This window comes from Musa acuminata, chromosome BXJ3-8 (genome assembly GCF_036884655.1).
Source record: "Musa acuminata AAA Group cultivar baxijiao chromosome BXJ3-8, Cavendish_Baxijiao_AAA, whole genome shotgun sequence".
In the NCBI taxonomy this organism is placed as follows: Eukaryota; Viridiplantae; Streptophyta; class Magnoliopsida; order Zingiberales; family Musaceae; genus Musa; species Musa acuminata.
In genome coordinates, this window is record NC_088356.1 from 52,176,940 (window position 1) to 52,198,014 (window position 21,075).

The 21,075-nt window shown below is 37.0% G+C and overlaps 1 protein-coding gene across 4 annotated transcripts in view; it reads right to left on the bottom strand.

Annotated features, from left to right (window-relative positions):
• Positions 1-1,751: 1,751 nt before the first annotated feature.
• LOC135645552 (transportin-1-like) overlaps positions 1,752-21,075 on the bottom strand; it is a 38,157-nt gene continuing 18,833 nt past the window's right edge. The window contains exons 14-29 of one of the 4 annotated variants that reach the window (XM_065164045.1): positions 20,574-20,672; positions 18,885-19,010; positions 18,737-18,811; positions 18,548-18,619; positions 18,284-18,394; positions 13,499-13,582; positions 9,039-9,146; positions 8,302-8,403; positions 8,140-8,202; positions 7,991-8,065; positions 5,680-5,751; positions 5,479-5,603; positions 2,661-2,712; positions 2,505-2,573; positions 2,361-2,420; positions 1,752-2,282 (exon numbers count right to left, since the gene is read on the bottom strand). In XM_065164045.1, coding sequence (XP_065020117.1) covers positions 2,199-2,282; positions 2,361-2,420; positions 2,505-2,573; positions 2,661-2,712; positions 5,479-5,603; positions 5,680-5,751; positions 7,991-8,065; positions 8,140-8,202; positions 8,302-8,403; positions 9,039-9,146; positions 13,499-13,582; positions 18,284-18,394; positions 18,548-18,619; positions 18,737-18,811; positions 18,885-19,010; positions 20,574-20,672 — 1,377 coding nt within the window. In that variant the 3' untranslated portion in view covers positions 1,752-2,198. Of the gene's footprint in view, positions 2,283-2,360; positions 2,421-2,504; positions 2,574-2,660; positions 2,713-5,434; positions 5,604-5,679; positions 5,752-7,990; positions 8,066-8,139; positions 8,203-8,301; positions 8,404-9,038; positions 9,147-13,498; positions 13,583-18,283; positions 18,395-18,547; positions 18,620-18,736; positions 18,812-18,884; positions 19,011-20,573; positions 20,673-21,075 lie in introns of those variants that run through there. The other 3 variants (XM_065164046.1, XM_065164044.1, XR_010498824.1) reach the window with 3 other exon arrangements.

Consider the following 21,075-nt stretch of genomic DNA (forward strand, 5'->3'; position numbering starts at 1 on the left):
CATCATCAAAAGGCTTCTCGTCAATGGAGATATCAATCGTCACAGCAGTAGAAGATTTCCAATGTTCTTCGTACAACTTCACAGGTTGATGCTCGGGGCTCAACCCTCCCCTCGGAGGGGCTCGGGGCATGTCTCGGTGCTTTCGCCTGAGTGAGTCGGCTATCGTACGGGAATTGTTGGCTTGATCACCGATCGATGCTCGGCTGGTCAGAAGCAAATGACAAATGACGAATGACAGCATGATTGGTCGAGTAGTGTGCTTGAGCATTGAAAACTGGTGTGGTCAAGCGACATAGCTTAGGTTCAGAGACTTATGTGGCCGAGCACTATGGCTCGATCGCTAGAGGCTGATGTGACCAAGCACCATGGCTCGAGCGCTAACTACTGATGTGACCGAGCACCATAGCTCGGGCACTGAAGACTGATGCGACCAAGCTCTATGGCTTGGGCATTGGAGACTTATGTGATCGAGCACCATAGCTCGGGCATTGGAGATTGATGTGATCGAGTACCATAGCTCGTGCATTAGAGACTGATGTGATCGAGCACCACGGCTCACTCACCATAGCTCGGGTACCAGAGACTGATGTGACCGAGCACCGGAGACTGGGTTGTGTGCTCAAGATAGATTCTATGAACAGATGCTAATGAAAGGGGGGCAAGATCATAATCTTTGGATGAACATTTAAAGGTGAGTTGCATCTGTGTCCTGCCTCAGCCAGGGTTCAGTCTCTTTTCGGCTCGTAGGGCCATCGGGGCCCTGTCCAGATAAGCTGAGGTCCCACCAAACCTGCGAGTGAAGAGACCAAAGTCCTGCACATGCCCAAACAGGAAATCTGGAGTTGGATGTCACCCACTGAATTAAAAGAATTGAAGAGTTGGACAGCCAATGTAGGAGAAATTAGGGAAGACGAGAGCTTAATTTTACAGTCTAATTTGATGTCTAGGTTGATTGTGGGTAATTGTGCACCTTAAAATATCTGATGTAGATGTTAAATATGGTTTAAGATCAAGTAAATTGTTGATCTCAATTTTCTGTGATGACAACAGATGAGCTAATAACAATTCCGGGCAACATGTGCAATGATGCTGATAAATCAAGTCCTATCGACCAAACCATGATCAAGAAATATAGATGATTGCTAATAATACTACTTATATTGACATACTAATTTAGCAATGAGAAAATTTACCTCAAATTTCAAAAGCGCTAGTCATTGAATTGAATTAAAAGAGTTTTGAGGATTGACAAACAGTAGTTGGATACTGATTCTGCAACTCACCCGAATTGCGACGCACGACTCGATTGCAACAAGTCAGATAATATCAATGGATGACAATAAGGAAAAATGAGGATCGAAGTAAAATTGATGCAATTGATTGCTGTGCATGCGAATTTGTATAGGACAGCTTTTAGAAATTTTAACTGAAGAAGTGCAATAAGTAGCATCATTACCACAGCAATAACACAATCAGGAATGCCCAAAATTATTTGAGATAGCATACATCAATCTTTTCAAGATCTGTACACGACAATAGTTTTAGATAAATCAACTCAACTCTAATCAATAAAAACTGCACCGTTAGAAGAAAAAAAGTACACCGAGTGGATGAGAATTTTGGCTAGATTTTTCATGGAATCAGGCAGCAATCCGTGAGAGTTGGAGGAAATAAAAAAAAAAAGATGATAAGAGTCATTACCATCAGATCGTCAAAAATGGATATTAACCTTACAGAGAAAACAATATCCATATAAATGACCACAAATACATTATAAACCTTTTGCCAAATTGATGAATGTCATCAAAGGAATCAGTGGAGTTACAAATAAACACAAGCCCACTGAAACATTATAAAAAACAATATATGAGTGCACAAGGGATTAAACTCCCTCTCTCAAACTGCCCAGCAAGAGAAAACCCCTTGGACCCATATAGCATGTATGATTTTGACCTGGCCTCATCCTTTTGGACCATTTCTGGAATCGGAACATTGTAAGGTATCTAAAGCACACAATCTGGTACAAATCTGAACCTGAAGGTTTAAAGTTTATAGGATCATTCTTCCAACCACTAGACATTCTCATCGATGCACACAGTTTATATGACCATTTTTCCAACCAATAGACTGTGTTTTCATCCGTCTCAAATGCAACACAGAAATATGATGACCAATGAAGATACTCTCCTTATTTAATGTTATACTCCAAACCTTGACAATCTCTGCACCGCTTGGGGATCTAGTGTGGACATGCACTGTTTCCATGCTCCATCTCCAAGCATCTAACAAGATAATGTACAATTTGTAATGTTAATTTGGAAAAATGCAAAGTAATTGTCATGTAAAAGAATGATCTGTACCTGTTTATAACCATTCAAAACTTGGCAAATCTCATTGTGCAGATCCTGGCTACGGATTTCCTTACAAAACAAAGAGAACAGAAGTCAGCCAGTAGATAAAACTAGTTATAATTTGACATTATAGATTTTGTATGAGATCCTTACATGCCAACTAGCAACAGCTTTACACAAGTAAGCTAGCGAACTCACCACGCCAGAAGGATTCACTCTTACCTACAAATACCACAATCAATTTGAAGTCAACATTATTGATGAACATCATGAAAAATGAAAAAGAGATGAAGAAAAAGTTGGACATACAATTGCACAAAGCCCACGAAATGCATCCTCCTTTTCATAGTCATCTCGTATGCTGCACAGAATATCTTTATAAGAAAATCAAGAGAAGGTAAAGGAAGCCAATTGTCTGTCTAATTAAGTTATCAGCTTTATAAAAAATTATTATACCTACTTGAAGTTTGGAATAACCACTTCATTGTATCCAAAATATTCTACAATATTTTGGAAATATCTAATAACAAGCATGTTCTACAATATCATCAGGAGATCAACACACTTTCCATGCAGAGTCTAAATAATTTAATATATTCTGGAGGAGTCAAACTTTTCTTTTCACAAAAAATGAGAGTCTTGACAAATTTAGCACTTAGTAAGGAAGGCGACACAAGTTCACTTGATTATTAGGGTTAAGACAGGTTTTTCTCGTGTTTCTTGTGCACAATGGACAGAACAGAACTATAGGGGTATTCCTGAGAACTTGTTGCAAATTGAAATTAGAATATCCTCTTTATGAAGATTAGCAAGATGATTATTCAGAAGCCCAAAGAAAGCATTATCCTAGTTTATGGATTTCAGTGAGAAGAAATTTCCCAAAAAATGTAGCTAACCAGAAAAAGTCAAATCCACTACCCGGCACAATCTTCTATTAGAATTTGGCATTCTCTACCAACAACAAGCATATAGTTTGATCTCTCAAATACTGGGGATCCCTCTGAGGATATTTTCCTGCCAAGGAGATGTATTCAGGCAATATCACTCCTTAAACTACAGACACTTAATTACCTGTCTACCTCTGACTAAAATAAGGGATCTCCTGTAATCAATAATTCAAAAGCAATTTCTGCACGATTCCGATACACCCTTTGTTGCTATTTTCCTTTGAATCACCATATGCTACATCTCACAAGTCACAAGAATCGCAACACTCTCATCATCAGCCTAAAACCAAGCATATTTGATTCAATACCAATGGAAATTTACACTTGAAAATAACCATATAGTTAGTTAAGGATATTTATCATGTTTTGGAGAGATCCCTGGATAAATTATAGATTAATTCCCTTGGGACTTCTGGGACACTGCTCACTCCAGAAGAAAATTTAGATTTGTCATCAAATAAGTACTAAAAGCTACTTGATACTCTCCAAGGACACATAAAAAAACAAGAAAAATAGAAGCTCAGGCATGCCGCGACTTTACTTTTAAGTCTAGACAGTTCTACATCAAAAGAAACTTCCAAAACTTGTCAAACGAGACCACATGTTGTTGGAAATGAGCATTTGATGGAACTCAACCTGCATCTATTTTTCATTTTGGACTTCTCAATAAAAAATAGAGAATATTTGAGGATAGTATAAATAAATATTACTTCAATTCCATGGAATAAATGAATGTTTCAAACTTAAAATAGAAACATGAAGTTCAATGTTGGTCAGCAAAAAACAGAAACCATGAATGATATTCAACATATGAGGTTTAAAATATAGTTCCCAATTAAAAAAATGAGATGCTACAGCTAATACAGTGGAGCAGTTGTTCCCACCCATGCAAAGCAGTAACAAGTTCTAAAAAATGGTACAATGCCACAAACTTAGGTAGCAGAGCAGCACTGGAAAAGCACATGATTGGGCATGCAACTGAGGCACTAGGCCTGAGTAGGAAAGGACTATGCCAACAGTGAGATAGTTTCCAGTAATAAGAATTTAAATTCTCTTTTTGATAAAAAAGGACCTAAATCCCAGGAAGACATGTATAAAATCAGCCAAAAAGAGATTTTGGAAGAATGTATTCATTTTTACATGATTCTGACAAAGTTCTACTTCAGAGAATGTATTAAACTTCCTAGGTAACAAAAGGAAAAAAACAGTAATAGCATTTTGAAACTTTTACAAATATGAGCAGTCTTTACATGATGGAAGAGAGTAAGCAAAAGAGCAAGCAACAAATTTCTCTCTTGAAGATTGCATAAGATGACATAATAAGAACCACCATCACTTAACATGTGTACATTTTAGAGACCTAGCAGTAATATCTCCAATAGTCCAAGAAATTTAATTTTTTGCCCAGACCGGTCCATTCGGCATGTGCCAAGACATGGACTGAATTTCGTATGGTCCAGTTGAATGGGTTTTTTTAAAAGGGAACCAAGACTATTTTGCCCTAAAACGCTTGTGAATCCTTACTAGCCCGTCTACCTTCTGTGCCGTCATCCTTCCTGCCACACTCTAGTAATTCTACTCCTCATACGACTACTCTTCCTCAATCGCTTTCTCTTCTCCTCCTATTACTCCTACTACTTGTCCCAGAAGTACATGCCGATGTAACGTCTCGAGACAGTGGCATGGACTGGACCTATGTCAGTTTGACCATGGACTGGCATGGGTCCATCACCAGAAATTTCATTCCTTGTAATAAAAAATAATTAAAATATAAGATGATTGATGCAAATTGTCAGATAAAGGTTGTGATTGATTTAGGGTTAAAGAGAATTTAAGTTGCTGGTTTTTTGTTTCACATGCCAAATGCTCTAGAGTTGAGAGTTATATTGACATGGTCCGAAGTGTTTAACCCGGAGAACATAACATAACCCATCTAAATGGTAGATAAAAAAACCCTCCCTTTCTCTTTACCAAACCAGATAACCATCCTTTAGCAAAACAGAAAGTAAAAAATTACTCAGCCAGATTAAGATAATTTAACAAACTCCAAAACAAATGCAGCTCAAGGAAACAAAATTCCATCTTAGTATTAAAGGTTGAAAGAAAGGGTAAAACTATAAGATGACTTATTCATACCAAACTACAGAAGCCATTTTCTAGAAAAGCAGAGATATTTTTACATGCATAAAGTGGTACACCATGACTGTATGAAGTGTTCCACATGTGGTGCCATGAGTTCCGGACAAACCCAGGCAAGCCTCCCAAGAGTGATAGCACTGTTTTCCAGCAATGACTTGTTCAAACCCTATGATTGAACAAGAAAATCAGAAGAAAAACTGAGCTAAAAATGATAATAAATCAGAATAGAGTAAACGTCTCACCTCTGCGTTTTGGAGAATAGGGACCAAACATGATATTACTGCTAACACAACTGGAGCAATTTCTTGATGAACCTGAAATTTGGTAGCAGAAGCAGCATTAAGGACCATTATTTAAAATCATACACATCTAAGAATATCAAAGAAAAGCTACTGAATCTGATCAGATGGCCATTATTCCTGTGTTGACAAGGTAGTGTAAATTATGATCAACATTTTTGCGGCTTATGTCAACTTTCACACAATAGTAAATAGACCAGAATGAAAATGGCTTAATGAAAGAAAACGGAGTAACATCATCTCACATTTTTTATGCATCTTTTTTTACCATAAACAATAACGGAATGCCCAGAATGTACACCTTAAGTGCTACTTGTTAGTTGGTAAACTGCTCTACCAAGTGGTCCAAGATATGTTTAAATAATTAAGTGAGCAAAGAAACTTATGTACCTAGTAGTAGTTATGCAAAAAAAAAAAAAACACAGGGCAAGACATAAGAACAGAAAAGTATTTTTTATTCCATAGTCTTAGTATCAACTATGTAAGGGACAAAATAGTACATATTGGTAAGACTTATAGCATAATTATGGAGAACAACCAACAATAAAAATGTTTTAACAAAAAAATTCCAACATATATGACAATTAAACCAGCAATATATTTGAAAAACATGTCACAATCTGGATTTTGTTGCTTGTAACAGAATATATTTTATAATAATACAACAACAACATGCCATAATGTACCAACAAAAATACATTCATATAGTGGAAGTAAATAATAAAATGAAGAGGAAACGACATAAGCAGCCAAGTTGAGTTGAAAGCACGCCATATGTTCAAGACATACAGGAATTTCTCCAATGGAAATTCCTTGGACCATGACCTTGCTTAAGTGATACTTGTAGCGTAAACATCATCTATTGCAGCTAAATATGTTCCCCCATGAAACAACTGCCAAAATGGTGAAAAATGTTGCACCAAAATTACTCTACTAAAATGGTTGAAATTTCTGATGATCACGGTAATGGAATTTGTTATGCCCAGATTTTTACTAAGGGTATTTTGGTAATTAAGATTTTAAGTTTGGAAGATTATCCTAATTCGATTTGAAGTTGGAATTATTTAGATAAAAGAGTTAGAAGCCGACCAATGCAAGGGAAAGAGTAGCAGATGGTGGTGGCATCACCAGAAAGAGATAGGTATCTACTATTTGTGTTTTTTATTTTAAACCTTCTTGTAAGTATTCTTGCTTCCTTATCATGATGTTAAAACCAACCAGTTTGTTCTATCTTGATGCATCTTTTAATTCGAAGACAGTAAAGTTATTATAGGAGACAAGTTTTAGCTAAGAATATATACAAAGTACAGTTATGCTGATATAAGAATCCCCTTTCTTTTGTGATGCTTCCATTGTGTCTTGCATATTGATGTCATAGAAAATTATTTTGTTGAAGACAATAGAGATGTTAATTAATCTCTGATCATATTGTTTCTTTGTATCCTCTTGCAAGGAATGATTTGATATTCTTCTTTATTCCAAGGATGTTAACAAAAAGGCCCATTTGTAGACATGCCACAACGGACTGGCCTGCACCCAAGTGCAGCACGTGCTGCAGGTTTGACTGGGTTACAACTAATCCAATCCACAGCCTAGACCATGCTGGAAACTAGCCCAGCTCCTGGCTTTGAACCAGACCCATACTCGTTCAACCAGTAGCCTAAACCAAGGCCTAAATTGGGCCAGCTTGCTGACCAAGACTGCACCAGCACACAACAGGCCTGGCCTGCGTCAGTTGAGCCTGCAGCCTTTAACCAGGTTGCCAACCAACGAGTCCACAACCCACACCAGTCCTGAACTGGTCCAGCTTGCAGAGTGCAATTCCAGGCTAGCAGGAGTGGTCTACCAGGGGCTAACTGTGAAAAAATTCTACTCACTGTCCATGAAAGGAAATGCTGAGTTTTTTATAATATCATTATAGATTGTCCAATGCTATTCTGGATTGGCATGGGTTGGCAAGTTCCTGGTTGTATAGGCTAGGACACCTGGCATGTACATACCATGCCCAAAAGTTATTGAAATGCCTCCATGCCACAAGCACCAATCATGTAGATGACCCCAAATATGTGGGACACTATGGCTCTTTGTTGTTTCTGATGTTATTGTCACAAAAAAGAATTCTACGTTGATATTAATCCAAAAGGATGATAAATGACTTCTAGCCCCTCTCTTAATTTCAGAACATAAGCACAAGTTTTCTAGACAGAACCCATAAGATAAAAATTAGATGATTAGTATCACAATATGCACTGACCTGAACAGCCAATTCTCCAATGGCCCAACAAGCATTATTTGCCACTGACACAGCTTCTTTAACCGCAGCAGCACTCTGCCATGAGAAAATTATGTTAGGAAAGGACATTAGATAGGTTATTCTCTGTCCTTCAATAATGTATTTCCCACCAGTTGTTCGGCTGCAACACTTAGGAAATCTGCTAGACGAGGATGCAGGTGGGCTGGACAAACCTGACTTATTGCAAAAGTTAAATACATCTTAGTACACATAATTAAGAGGGAACAATCTAACATATGATGACCAGCAAAGTTGAAAGTTTGAAAACTCACTCTTGCAAGATCACCCAGAAGTGCAAAGGCACTTTGCCGAATATCAGCTATCTGATCCATGCAACATTGTAAAAGAAGGTCTCTCAAGTTGGACTTTGCAACCTAACAAACAACACTGGACAATGTTATCTCATCTGAAGTAGAATTCAGCATTTGTTCTAATTCCACTTATAAATAATATAAACCATTTGTGCTTAACATTTAGAATAACATGAAATATGTGTCCTGCCCCTCCCTTTCCTCCTCTGCCACTAAAAAAGGTGGAACATGTTTCTCTATGCCATAAACTATGGTAGATTTGATAACTATAAGATTATGGCTTATATCATAATATAAAAGGACATCTTTAAAAATCCCTTTTCTCTTCTTCTTCCTCCCCTCCTTTCCCTCCCCCAACTGTATTCCAACGTACTAACACGTGGTATGATGGAACGTATTGGACCACAACCAGTCCAGCCATGGACCTGCATGGGTCAATAACCGAAATTGAATTCCTTGGTGTAAAATACTATTGGGTTAGGTGTCACCTTAAACAATAGATTGATGAGTTAAAATCGAGCCAAACCACAGAAAAGTAGACTGTAATTTACCCTTCCACTGTTACATGCAAAATGCTGGACAGATCAATGAAGAATTAATCTATTTCAAATATATGCATATACATCTTTTTGCTGCAACATGCTTACAATTAAAGTTCAAAAAGAGGAAACTGCTAAAGAATTAGCCAAAAAACATACCAGGCTCTCTATCCCACCACCCAAACCTTCAGCAAGCCCTGATAAAAGGTCTAGCGAGCAGACAATGAACTCTTTATCATATTGGACACCAGCTGTGACATGGTCAACCTGAATTTTGTAGCACTAAAAATGTCAGGGTGACTAAAACTAAATCCCATTGTTCAATAAGATTTGATGACGACTATCATAACACAAAGTAATTGAATGATATTAGTCATCATTATAGACAATATGGCTATGTTCCAGAAGTTGTTCTCTTGAGAGAAATAAAGATAAGATAATAATCATAAGTGAAATATAAATTAATGAATGAAGAGAAATTTCAAGTATGTTCAATGTTGACAATCAACACATGTATCTAATTCAAAAGCTTGTCATATTAGATGGACCTTTTGACAACACCTTTATCTATGATGATACAATCACCAGCACAAGTGGACTATCCAATAGGCTACCTTCCTTAAAATGCACTATACTAAAAATATGCACATAGAAAACACCAAAATAAAGCTCTTTGCAACCCTTAAAACTAACATGGATCTCTCGAGATATAAAACATGCATGACTAATGCATCCACTATAATGTATTATTGGGCATTAAAACTTAACTCCCGTGCTACACCAAAAAAGAACAATAGATGGCATAATATGAAGTCATTGCTAATCCTAATTACATTGACCAAAATGTTGATCTTTGCAAATATGGCCTTTTTAATGTTCTGCTCCGAGGGTAATGTTTTATGATAAAGTTAGATGGTTGAAATTTAGTCTTTTTCCCAGTAAGGCTTATCCATTATAAAGAGAAGGCAAGTAAGCTACAATAAAAGGTAATTTTGCAAAAAATATAGAGAAATAAGATACATGGAATGTAGATTGTCTATAAGAATGATAACCAAGATTAAAGTTACACCAACTTCCTCATATCTATAATTAATACAAAGTCAGAAATTGAACACAGCCATAGGTAAAGAATTATATATGAATTGCACAAACCAAGCATAATAACATGTGTATTATATTTCTCTTTGTATTTCATCCATTTCCAATTTTTACCATTATAGTTAAATTATAAAGGGGAAAAGAAAGTAAATCTGACATACAGCCTGAAACGGTACGAAATGAGTGGCATGTACCAGTCCACTAGTTAACTGATTTGCTGACCAGCCCATTTCGGACAGTACACTAAAATATGGCCCCATATCGGTTGATACAAGGAATGCATTGGTCGATATAGTAAAAAACTATCCTGTATCAATTGGTACGGGTCGCTACCAATTGGAATTTGACTGATGCCAACCCAAATCGGGTCTACTTTGACTCCAATGGTCAAATTGACTGTTGGGGCCACTTTTGGGGCTTTAAATCCCCCTCTCTTCCCCCACTTTCACTCTCACTTACTCTCTTATTCTCGCTCTGGTTCTCACTCTTTCTCACACTCTTACTTGTGGTTAAAGTTCCTAATCGGATGATTCAAGATCAATGAAAGCAACTTCTTCCCATGCGACAAAGCTGTTCCTCAACATATTCGAAAAGATAAATTCAATTATTCCACCTCATAACCTATCCATTTATGGCTTAGACACACTTTATTCTTATCTAAATATAATTTATATACCAATAGATTAGAAAAAAAAACTTTTATTGATCATTTTCTGATCTTTTTTTCTGAAAATCAGTGTTGATCGGTATGTACCAATCCGCCCAATGACCAATTCCACTAGTCAATACGACAAGGCAATCCTTGGTTCTATTAAATAAGGAAATGAAAACATCTCATTCTCCACATATTTTTAAGTTGAAGGCCATGGATTTCTCTATTGTAAGTTGGAAGGCGAAACCATCCAAGAACCAAGGTTCGTAATTTCGTATCGTACCGGTGTTTCGAGCTTTACTCGATACAGTATGGTACAGTCATATATATATATATATATAAAGGAGGCATACGTTGCCTCAGCAATGTCACTTCCTTTTCTTCTCCTCATCGTGTTCGACGAAGGCGTCTCCGGCATTTGCGAAGAACGCGACGAAGAAGAAGCCGAGCCGCCGCCTCTCCGTTACCTTCTGAATCGGGATCGTTGAGGGAGGGCAGTGCCAGATCGAAAACCGTCGAGGTTCTCCCGATTCTCTCTCTTCTTCTCTCTCTTCTCTCTCGACACTTCTTCTTCCCTCACTGCAGCCAAGCTGATATCGCCCGATAGCAGGCGGTTCGCGTACCGGCCTGCTAGGCGGTATCATTTAAAATTAAAATCCTTGCCATGAACTCCATTCTTCCTTTATAATTCATTATAAGTTGCTATGCTTTTAAAATAACCATATCATTAGATATTTCATGATAACTTACTACACCCATTATGCTCTTTCAACTTAAATGTATTAAGATTGCACCTTTATGATCTGGGAGGCAATGTGTCTTAGAAACGGCCTCTCTTCAGAACTCACATCGTTGGGAGCCTCGTTAACCTTTTTTATAATTTACTCTATGTTCATGACTTGTTGGTTGGCACCTTATACAAACAAAAACAACATTCTTGAAGGTCCTATTTCTTTGGACATCTGCTGCCTTTCAATTAAAAGAAAATATCATTTAATTTGATTCCAACATGATGGGGTTCAAAATTTTATTGGAATCTTTACATGCTAGAATATAAGATATCAATAATTTCTATTCATCATAATTCACAAGTTCTAACCTTTTCTTCATCTATCCAGAATCAACTTTTATATTGAGGTTTATGGTTAGCTACCCAAGTAAAGGTGATTTGAAGCAAAACCTACAACCGAGACATAATTAGATTTTGAAAAGAAAGATGATAAGAGACAATCATGTTATCTTTATATTTTATGTTCCCTTTAAAATCATTTCTTCTTTTGTGAATAGACTTAGAGTGCATATATAAAGACAAGTAAGGATTATAGTTTAGGAGAAAAAGGGAAAAATTCACTTTCATATTTGTTCATGTATCTACAAACAAAATTAATATTTAGACCAAGGATTTTAATTTCGAATGATACGGCCTGTACCGGACGGTACATACCAGTCCGCCAGTAGACCGATACACGGACCGCCTGCTACCGAGCGGTACCATCGATTGAGGGTGTTTCCGCCCCGTTACCACTCGAAATCAGTTGAAAACGGTCGATTTTGATAGTCGCCGCCCGCTACCGAGCGGTATTAGCTGAGGGAGAAGGAAGAAGAGCAAGAAGAAAAGGGAGAACCTGAAGATTCGACGCCGCTCTTCCTCGATGATCCTGATCTGTTGCCACCCTCCCTCGCCGGACGCTGCAGATGAGATATCGCCTTCTCCTCGTCTAAGGCGATGAGGTCTCGGCGTCATCGACGACTTCTTATCCATGCGGGGAGAAGAAACCTCTTCTCCTCGGCTTCTTCTCCCTATATATATATATATATCGAGTGATACGCTAAAACATACCGCTCAGTACGCTTGTACTGTATCATATCGAGCTGAGATCGAAACTCAAGTACGGTACGAAATTACAATCCTTGATTTGGACTGATTGGATTTTGATCAAGTAAACTAATGTTGAAAAGCCAAATTTCGTATCGGTTGCTAAATTAAAGTAGTTCACACAATAATCCAGGTCTGCCATGTATAGTTTGAATATGTTTTTTTCTGTTTTGTGGTTTCAAATCAGCCTAAATCTTTATGATATCAAAAGGAGCATGTTTGCATATGAAAAGAGCAAAACAGATATATATTTGCCTAAAAGTGAATGGCAGAAGAAAAGCTTATTCATTGCAAATTATGTAGTTGTCTCATTTTCCATGGACACGTAACTTGCTTTTAAATCCAAGAATTGAGGGAAAATCAAGTCAAAATAAAGACTCATGAAGGGACTTTATGAGAGGATGCTACAACTTAAACTTGGGTATAACCTTTTAAGGATTCCACCCAATTATTTGTCATTAGACTTTTCTTTTTCATTAGTATTAAAAGGAACAAGAGTTAGCTCCAGCATTCAACATCGTTAACATAGTTACCCGAATGTGAGGTTTCAACTAAAGGCTTCAAACATTAGATTTATCGGAGCCGCAGACAAACTAAACACAGTAATAGCATCTTATGGAAACTACTCTAAAAACTCACCTCTATGTTCTCTTATTATAATTTCATTAACAAGAATTTGACCCCAAAACATTGCAATATTACAGCTTGCTCTTGTATTATGTCCGTAACAAATTCTAAAGCTTTCTGTTTTACGATCTCGCTTTCTGTTTTACGATCTCAACCGTTACTTGTCTTCAGTTGGCAATCAAAATAAAATCACCAATCCAAATTCTTCGTCTCCATTCCATGAAAAATATTGACTAAAGATATCAAACTAAAAGCCAAAAAACACGACCATAAAACCTTGTTACTGTTATCAAGGATATGAAGCAAATTAATATATAATGAAAATATAAGCTATAAGTTGTCAAAAAAGGAAAAGATGAATAATACCTTTGCCAATAGTTGGATCTGGATAAGACCAATGCACCTTTGATATACAGGTTCAGCAAACTGAGAAAATCCTGGTCCTAGAGCCTGAGGAAAAGGATCAATGATTATAAATGGAAGGACTTAAAGATACATTCAACCAAAGAGGAGGCATACAAGTGAAGTTTGTTGCTAGCCATTCAAGACCCACAGAATGCTACCTCAGTTTGATTGTTATTACAGTACAGAATCACATATGTTCTTAGATAACTTGCATTTGGGTGTGAGAATGTATGATTAGCTAAAATTTAGCTTTAAATTGGAACATAGACAGTTGCAAGGGCCAAGGGATAAACCATCTCTACATGAAAATTGCTTAGACTGTTCAGTCATACATATGATCCAATCACAAGCATGCATATTATTAACACACTTCATTTTTTCTGCAGTACATTCTCTTTCCAGTTTCAACTAGAACTACTGATGATGCATTAGAGAAACTCAGCTCCTAATCTGGTTCACAGCCAATGCTCATTAATCAACCATTTTCTTCACAAACTTCCTAAATTAGCTTCAAAGATAGATTTCTCTATGTTCTGTATACCTATTCTCTGGAGTTCCACTAACTCTGAGTTTCATATATTAAGTGTCACCTCTCATACTAATTAAATTGAGTTTCAGAAAATATCTTACTGGGAGATCATTATTTTGATGCTACTCTTCTCTTCTGCACATAGGATTTGCAGATTTGAACAGTTAGTTTCTTGTTTCCCATGAAGTGATGAAGACAAGAATGTTATTTACACAGTCAGTCATCAATATGCACCCCAGAACCTCATGGTGGGCTTGGATTAAAGAGTGGGTCGATACATGGACCACCCCATTTCAGCCAGTCTAGTTAAATTAATAAAATATTCAAAGAAATGGTGGGAACCTTGTCCAAATCAGTGTTAAAGATGAAAAAAAAAGAGATTAGGGCTCATGAACACAAGCCCTCTTCTCACGAAAGATGCCGCCACCTCACCATCGCCACTTCGCCATTGCTACCGCGTCACCATCGCATAAGATTCCATCGCCTCACCATCGCAAACATGAGCCCTCTTCTCGCGTAAGATGTCACCGCTGCCGCTTTGACGAAGTTGTTGCCTAGCAGTCATCACTGCTTCCCAGGTACGCTACCACTGCTCTTTTCCTCTTCTTCTTTTTCTTCCTTCTTCCTCTTCTTCCCTCTTCTTCCTCTTTTGTTCCTCCAACGCCCCTTATACTTCTCCCTCTTTTTCTTCCTCGCTGAACCACCAGAATGCACCGACGTACCGTGCCGGTACACCAGTATAGGCCGATACTTACCATTCCAATAGATTGCCAAATTGGGTCCGGTACTCGAAAAGGAAAACACTGTAAAATATAATAGGGCTTGTTTCATTAGACCTATATTGCTATTGCGTTAAATAAAATTTTCTTCAGGTAAAATGTTTGCACGTGAGATTCCTATTAAAACATAGTCTGAATGCTATTGGTCCCTATTTTGTTCTCAGAACATGAGCACTATTGATGTGCAGAATTATGCAGAAATCGCATTAAGCACTTCAATGATTATTCCTACCACTTATATATATGGCACAAACAAAATAAAGCCATATGTCAAATCATCCATAAACAATCTCATTGATTACCTCGTAATACCTTTTTTGATCCTAATTAGGAACTTTAATCACAAGTGAGAGTGTGAGAAAGAGTGTGAACATAAGAGAAGTGAGAGCGAGTGAAAAAGGGAGGAATAAGCCGAATTAAAGCCCCAAAAGAGAAAAAGAGTGAGAATGAGAGAGTGAATAAGAGTGAGTGGGAGTGTGTGAGGGGGGGAGGAGGGGATTTAAAGCCTCAAAAGAGGCCCCAATGGTCAATTTAGTTGTTGTGGTCAAACTTGATCCAATTTGGGTCGATATTGGTCAAATTCCGACTAGTACCGACCCATATCGATCTAAACAACATGACTTTCGATCATGTCGATTGATACTCACCCACGCCCATACCGATGGATACCTAACTCTTTTCTTGTGTACCACCCGAAATAGGTTGGCCTGTGTATCGATATGTACCGCCCGTTTTGTACTATTTTAGGCATACATCATGCATTGATTTTCCAAGTATATCTCGAAAGAGTGCATTCTGTATCATATTCTGAATTTTTAAACTCTTTTTTTTTGTTGTTGCAACATTTAGTTTATTCTCCCCATGTTTATTTTGGTGACTAGAGGAAGAAAAGGTAATAAAAGATATGCAAGAAGATGGATGGAGAGACAATAACGATTGAAGGGAGATGAGAAGACCAGGGAGAGAGGTCGTCTAAGGAAAAAAAAAGTAGGGTTTGTTGTACCGATGTGTACCGCCCGATACGAGCAGTACATACTAGTATGTTACCAGTCACTTGACCTCGTATCGGGTGATACAGGGCCTGTACCGGGCGGTAATAGTCGAAATCCGACCATTACCGACTTGTACCGATCGATAATGGTCGAATTTCGATTGTTACTGATCAAGGGCTGAGATTGCGCTATTTCAAACAGTTAATTTGACTGTTTGAGGCTTAGAAAAAGATTTCTAAACCCTTTCCTCCCCTCTCTTTCAACTCAGTTCACTCTCTCAAACTCTTTTTCGCTCACATCTCTCTCTTATTCTCACATTTTTACTCTCCTAAACTTAACGAAATTACGATTTGAGTAGATGCGACAAAGTCTACACAACGTAGACATAGAGTAGAACTCATCATTTTCGCAACCATTGTATTGTGGAGAATTTTACAGCCAATAATAGTACGATGATAGTTGGTCATACTTCTCCGAGCAATAGTATGATGATCGATCTTACGATACGGAGCAGTAAATCAATAGCGAAAGTAGAAGTTTTGACACTATCTATGCTCCACTCTTATACATGCCATGTTCGTCCTTGCCTCAAGAGCCGACTCGAACACATGTGGTTCACGACGATCAGACAATGACTATTACCACATTGATAGACCAATGGCATAAGGTGTATCAGTACACTATGTTGTAGGATCAATTTTAGGATTGAATCCGACAAACATATCATATTGATATACATATATAAAGGATCGAGGACCCCGATCCACTAACCGTGAAATCTTGTCATTCTTTTTGGTGATAGAATTAGATATATCCATCAATTAATTACTTAATTCATTTGAATCTTAAAGTTTAAGTTGTATAAAAATAATCTAACAATTCAAATAATTTTTTTGTAGATAATTCAATATTAATGGAAGGACGATCCGGAACATACCACAAAGCTACTCCTCAAAGTCCGAAAAAGATATATGACAATATTCTTTCTTAATTTATATTATTTTTGCTAAAATTATACTAAATTTATATTTATTTCTAACTTAAAAACCCTAATCTAACTTTTTTTATTTCTCTGATTTTTTTGGAGATTTTTTTGATGATTTTGGGCATACCATTACTACGCCTTAGTATGTATAGTACTAAGCAAGGCTCGATACACCGATACAGGCTTGAATTGCAATCCTTAGAAAACTGAGTGATCTTTTAGAAGCAATTACATGAAAGAGGCCATTTTCTTTCTCACGTTAACTCTAATTTCAAAATTGACATAAATATCATCCTAAACAAATAACAAAACAGATTTAAGTTAAGAGTACTTAAGCAATTTTAGTTATACTTACAAAAACGGATCAGTTTTATTTATTAACCTGACCGATTCATTTAGTTTATCCAAAAACCAGCTAGGTCACTCAGTTCATTCAGTTTTATAACATACTCGATCCAATAAGTAAATTGGGTCGGTCAAAAGTTCGATTTCCAGTTTTTTCGATCTTATGGCTTGTATTTATCATTATATTTCTATATTAATAATATATTAAAGCTAATGAGGTTTTCAATATTTTGGTACAAGTCTAATGAGCATTTAACAAGAATGTCTTCTATCAAAGTAGGTGAAACCGTGAAAGACATGTTGATAAATCTTGTCAGAGTTCTACAAGGGATGCAAATGAAAATCTTCATTCTCAAAAACGACTTTTGCACCAACGAATGTGCTTGATATAATGGAAAAAAAAAGACTTGTAGCATCCATGCTAATGAGTGTAAGTTCATAATGGGACTAAGATGAAGCACCATGCATATTAATGAGTGATAAATATTTTACATCATGTTTTATGTGCTTGAATTGGTAGTGTTACCAACTTTTTTTTTCCTCTCATTTTATAACAACATCCAAGATAGCTTAATTAGAGTATTGTATCCACCGGTACACAGGAAATGAGTTATTTTGGATAGCTTTTTCCTGTGTACCACCCGAAATAGGTTGACCAGTGAATACCTTATTTTGGAACCAAATCTGTATCATTATATGTTGGAGTCCTGAGGAAGCGAACTTTTCGGTATTAATATCCAACTTTAAACATTAGGTAGCTATTTATAAAAAGTTAAAAACAGTAACTTTTCAACAGATTATATTATTGTTCCCTAGCCATGATTATTTGCTTCACTAAAAGAAGTGGTCAGGCAAAACTACAAAGGAGTTGAAAGTTGAAACTACTCATTTAGGAACTGACCAATTTCCCAAACTACAGATTAAATATGCCATATGAAATAGTGGTTGCTTCCCGTCAAAGGTTCAGTATGTCCATGTAATTTGACATAATATATGAACTATGAAACATTAACAACAGATGCATGTCTTTTCAGCCTCGAGACTTTCACAGGATGGATCAAGAGATTGTTCAAGTCATGATGAGATTAAGAAAACTAAAAAATATGCAAAACATACCTGTGAAATGGATGTAAAACATTCAAGCAATGGGAATAGATCTTTGTCAGAGTTTGATAGTTGTTGCCACTTGGTGATCAATGGAGGCATCAATATGTCAAGGTATTTTGGCTGCAGATTAGCATCATATCAAATTAGCATGCGGATATGATCTATCCATAAAGACACAATATGAAGATGCTATTCCTCAATTCAACTCAAAATCTCTGTGACAAGGAAATGATACAGAAAAAACAGGCTTAATACTGCAGAAAATTATAAAACCTGATTGAGCTCTGAACCCACTGCATCTGCTAGAGTACCAATGGCATCATAAAGAATTCGTAGGTTTCGTCTCTATATAAAGAAAATAAATATACAGTGAATGGGAAAGAACATCCACTACATACAACATCTTTTGAACAAATTCCACCCATGACAATTTCTAAACTAATCATTAGCATCAGAAGAAACCTGATATTTTCCATAGGCACATAACAGATGATGCAAAATGATTTCCAAACGTGGGGCCAATTCATCTGCTGCCTCCTGCCAGGAGTAAGACTCAGCGGTAAAGAAAAGAATTTAAACAAGGTCATCAACCTACAAGCTCAACAATAACCTCTTCAAGTGTCGCAAAAGCAGAGCATGCAGCCTCTTGCACACGTTTGTTGGTGTCCAATATCCTTCTGAGGAGTCCTGTTAGTACTTTGTCAAATTGTTCATAACCATCTTTGTGACCAATACTCTGCATTAGCAAGGAAACATAAACAAGGTGTACACATGCTTGTTTCAATCTTGAAAGAAGATAAGAAAGAAAAATCGTAAGCAACACAAATATGCAAAATTAACTATTGAACTCACTACCAGAAAAAAGATAACTTCCAATCATTCCTCGCTGAAAGCAAAATCAAGAAGTATATTGTAACACCCCCAATTAGTCCCACGTCGGAAGTGGGCAAAGACTAAGATTGGCTTATAAGGGTCTGATGAGTGTACTACGATAACTCCAGCTTAAGCATTTTGATCGGTGGTTTGGACCAAAATGGAGTTACTTGTCAGTTAACCCATCAGACTCAAGTCGTGACATTTTGGTATCTAAGCCGACCTAGTATTTGGGCATGGTGAGAGGGCTCGTGACATTTTAGTATTAGAGCCGACCTAGTATTTGGGCATAGTGAGAGGGCTCGTGACATTTTGGCATCAAAGTCGACCTAGTATTTGGGCATGGTGAGAGAGCTCGAGTAGGAAAGGGCTACCCATGGATGGAGTCATAGAAGATGAGGACATCAAGCTAATTGAGTGGGGAAAATTGTAACACACCCAATTAGTCCCACATCGAAAGTGGGCAAAGACTAAGATTGGGTTATAAGGGTTTGATGAGTGTATTACGACAACTCCAACTTAAGCATTTTGGTCAATGGTTTGGACCAAATGGAGTTATAGGCCAGTTAGCCCATTAGACTTGGGTCATGACATGTATTGTACTGGAATGAGGCTATGTGTCATGTGAAGGTTGTTCCAACACACCCTTAACACTGTGCATGGCCTGTGCTGATTGGCATGGACCTTGCCCCAAATGGTGGTAGTAAAACTAAAATCCTTGGTTGAAAGCCTTTTCATTTGGTCATATCATTCGAATTATATAATTGTAATGGATCTAATATAATTGACGTTCAAGTCTTTAGTGCTAGAACTTCGGTGATGGAATATATTTGAGATTTTTTTTAGGCACTAATGAAAATGATATGAGGAAATTGTGATTCAAGCCACTCTAGTCAGTGGGATGTTCTAGGAACAAGAAGTAGAATGGTCTGAAGTGCAATTAAACAATCTATCCACAACAAAGGCAGATAACAGGAATTTCACATGTGGCGACACATTTGATCAATTTGCCTTATGTGGATATTCTCATTTCTTTTTGTTGTGAGAGTTTCATGATTTATATATTGTTTTTAAGCAACGAGATCCCTAATAATCAACAAATTTTCCATGTGTGTTCTGAAAATTGTTGGCTTTGCATTTTTTATTTTTCTACTTCTCATGTTTAGCCCTTGGAGATATGTTCTCATAGTCCACATTTGGGGACAATGATTCTTACAGCTAACTCAATCCTCATAAAGCAAATAGTATTGATTATTAGTGTCAAACAAATTGATCTGGCATTGACACTAATTGGATGGAGTGGATCCACTGTGATTAACAATGAATCAAACAAATTGATCTGGCACTGACACTAATCCAAAAGAAAGTTAAAGGAAAAAGGAGGTCATTTGTCAAAGGTATCCAATAAAGCTGGAGTAAGCTGTACCTGAACTATGAACTTGCTAAAACGAGAAAGTGTCCAACAAGTGATGCTCCGTATAAGTGGAAATTTATCATCCAGAAGTGGAATGAGAAATGCAATAATCTGTAAACAGAATAACAACAGCACATCGGTTATTCAAATATAGGGGAAAAAAAGTCTCTAAGATGAATTGCAGTTCAGATTTACAAAGATATGACACCATTATGTGTCTGACATTACATAACAGAAAAGCACAATACCATGTGTAACTGGAAAATACTTCAAAATTCTATGAGTTAACACTAACATAAGCAAGCCATACTAAAAAAAGTTGAACTTGAGAGATTTTTCACTCAAGTCCCACAACCAAACAAGCAATTATTTAATTGTCACAGCTGCTAAAAGCCTAAAACATCCAAAAACAGGCATAAGTATGCAACTTGAAGAAACATAATGAGACATAATGTTCTGGACATAAAAGACAGTAGGTTGATGCAGGTCATCCACATTCTGTCTTTAGTTTCCC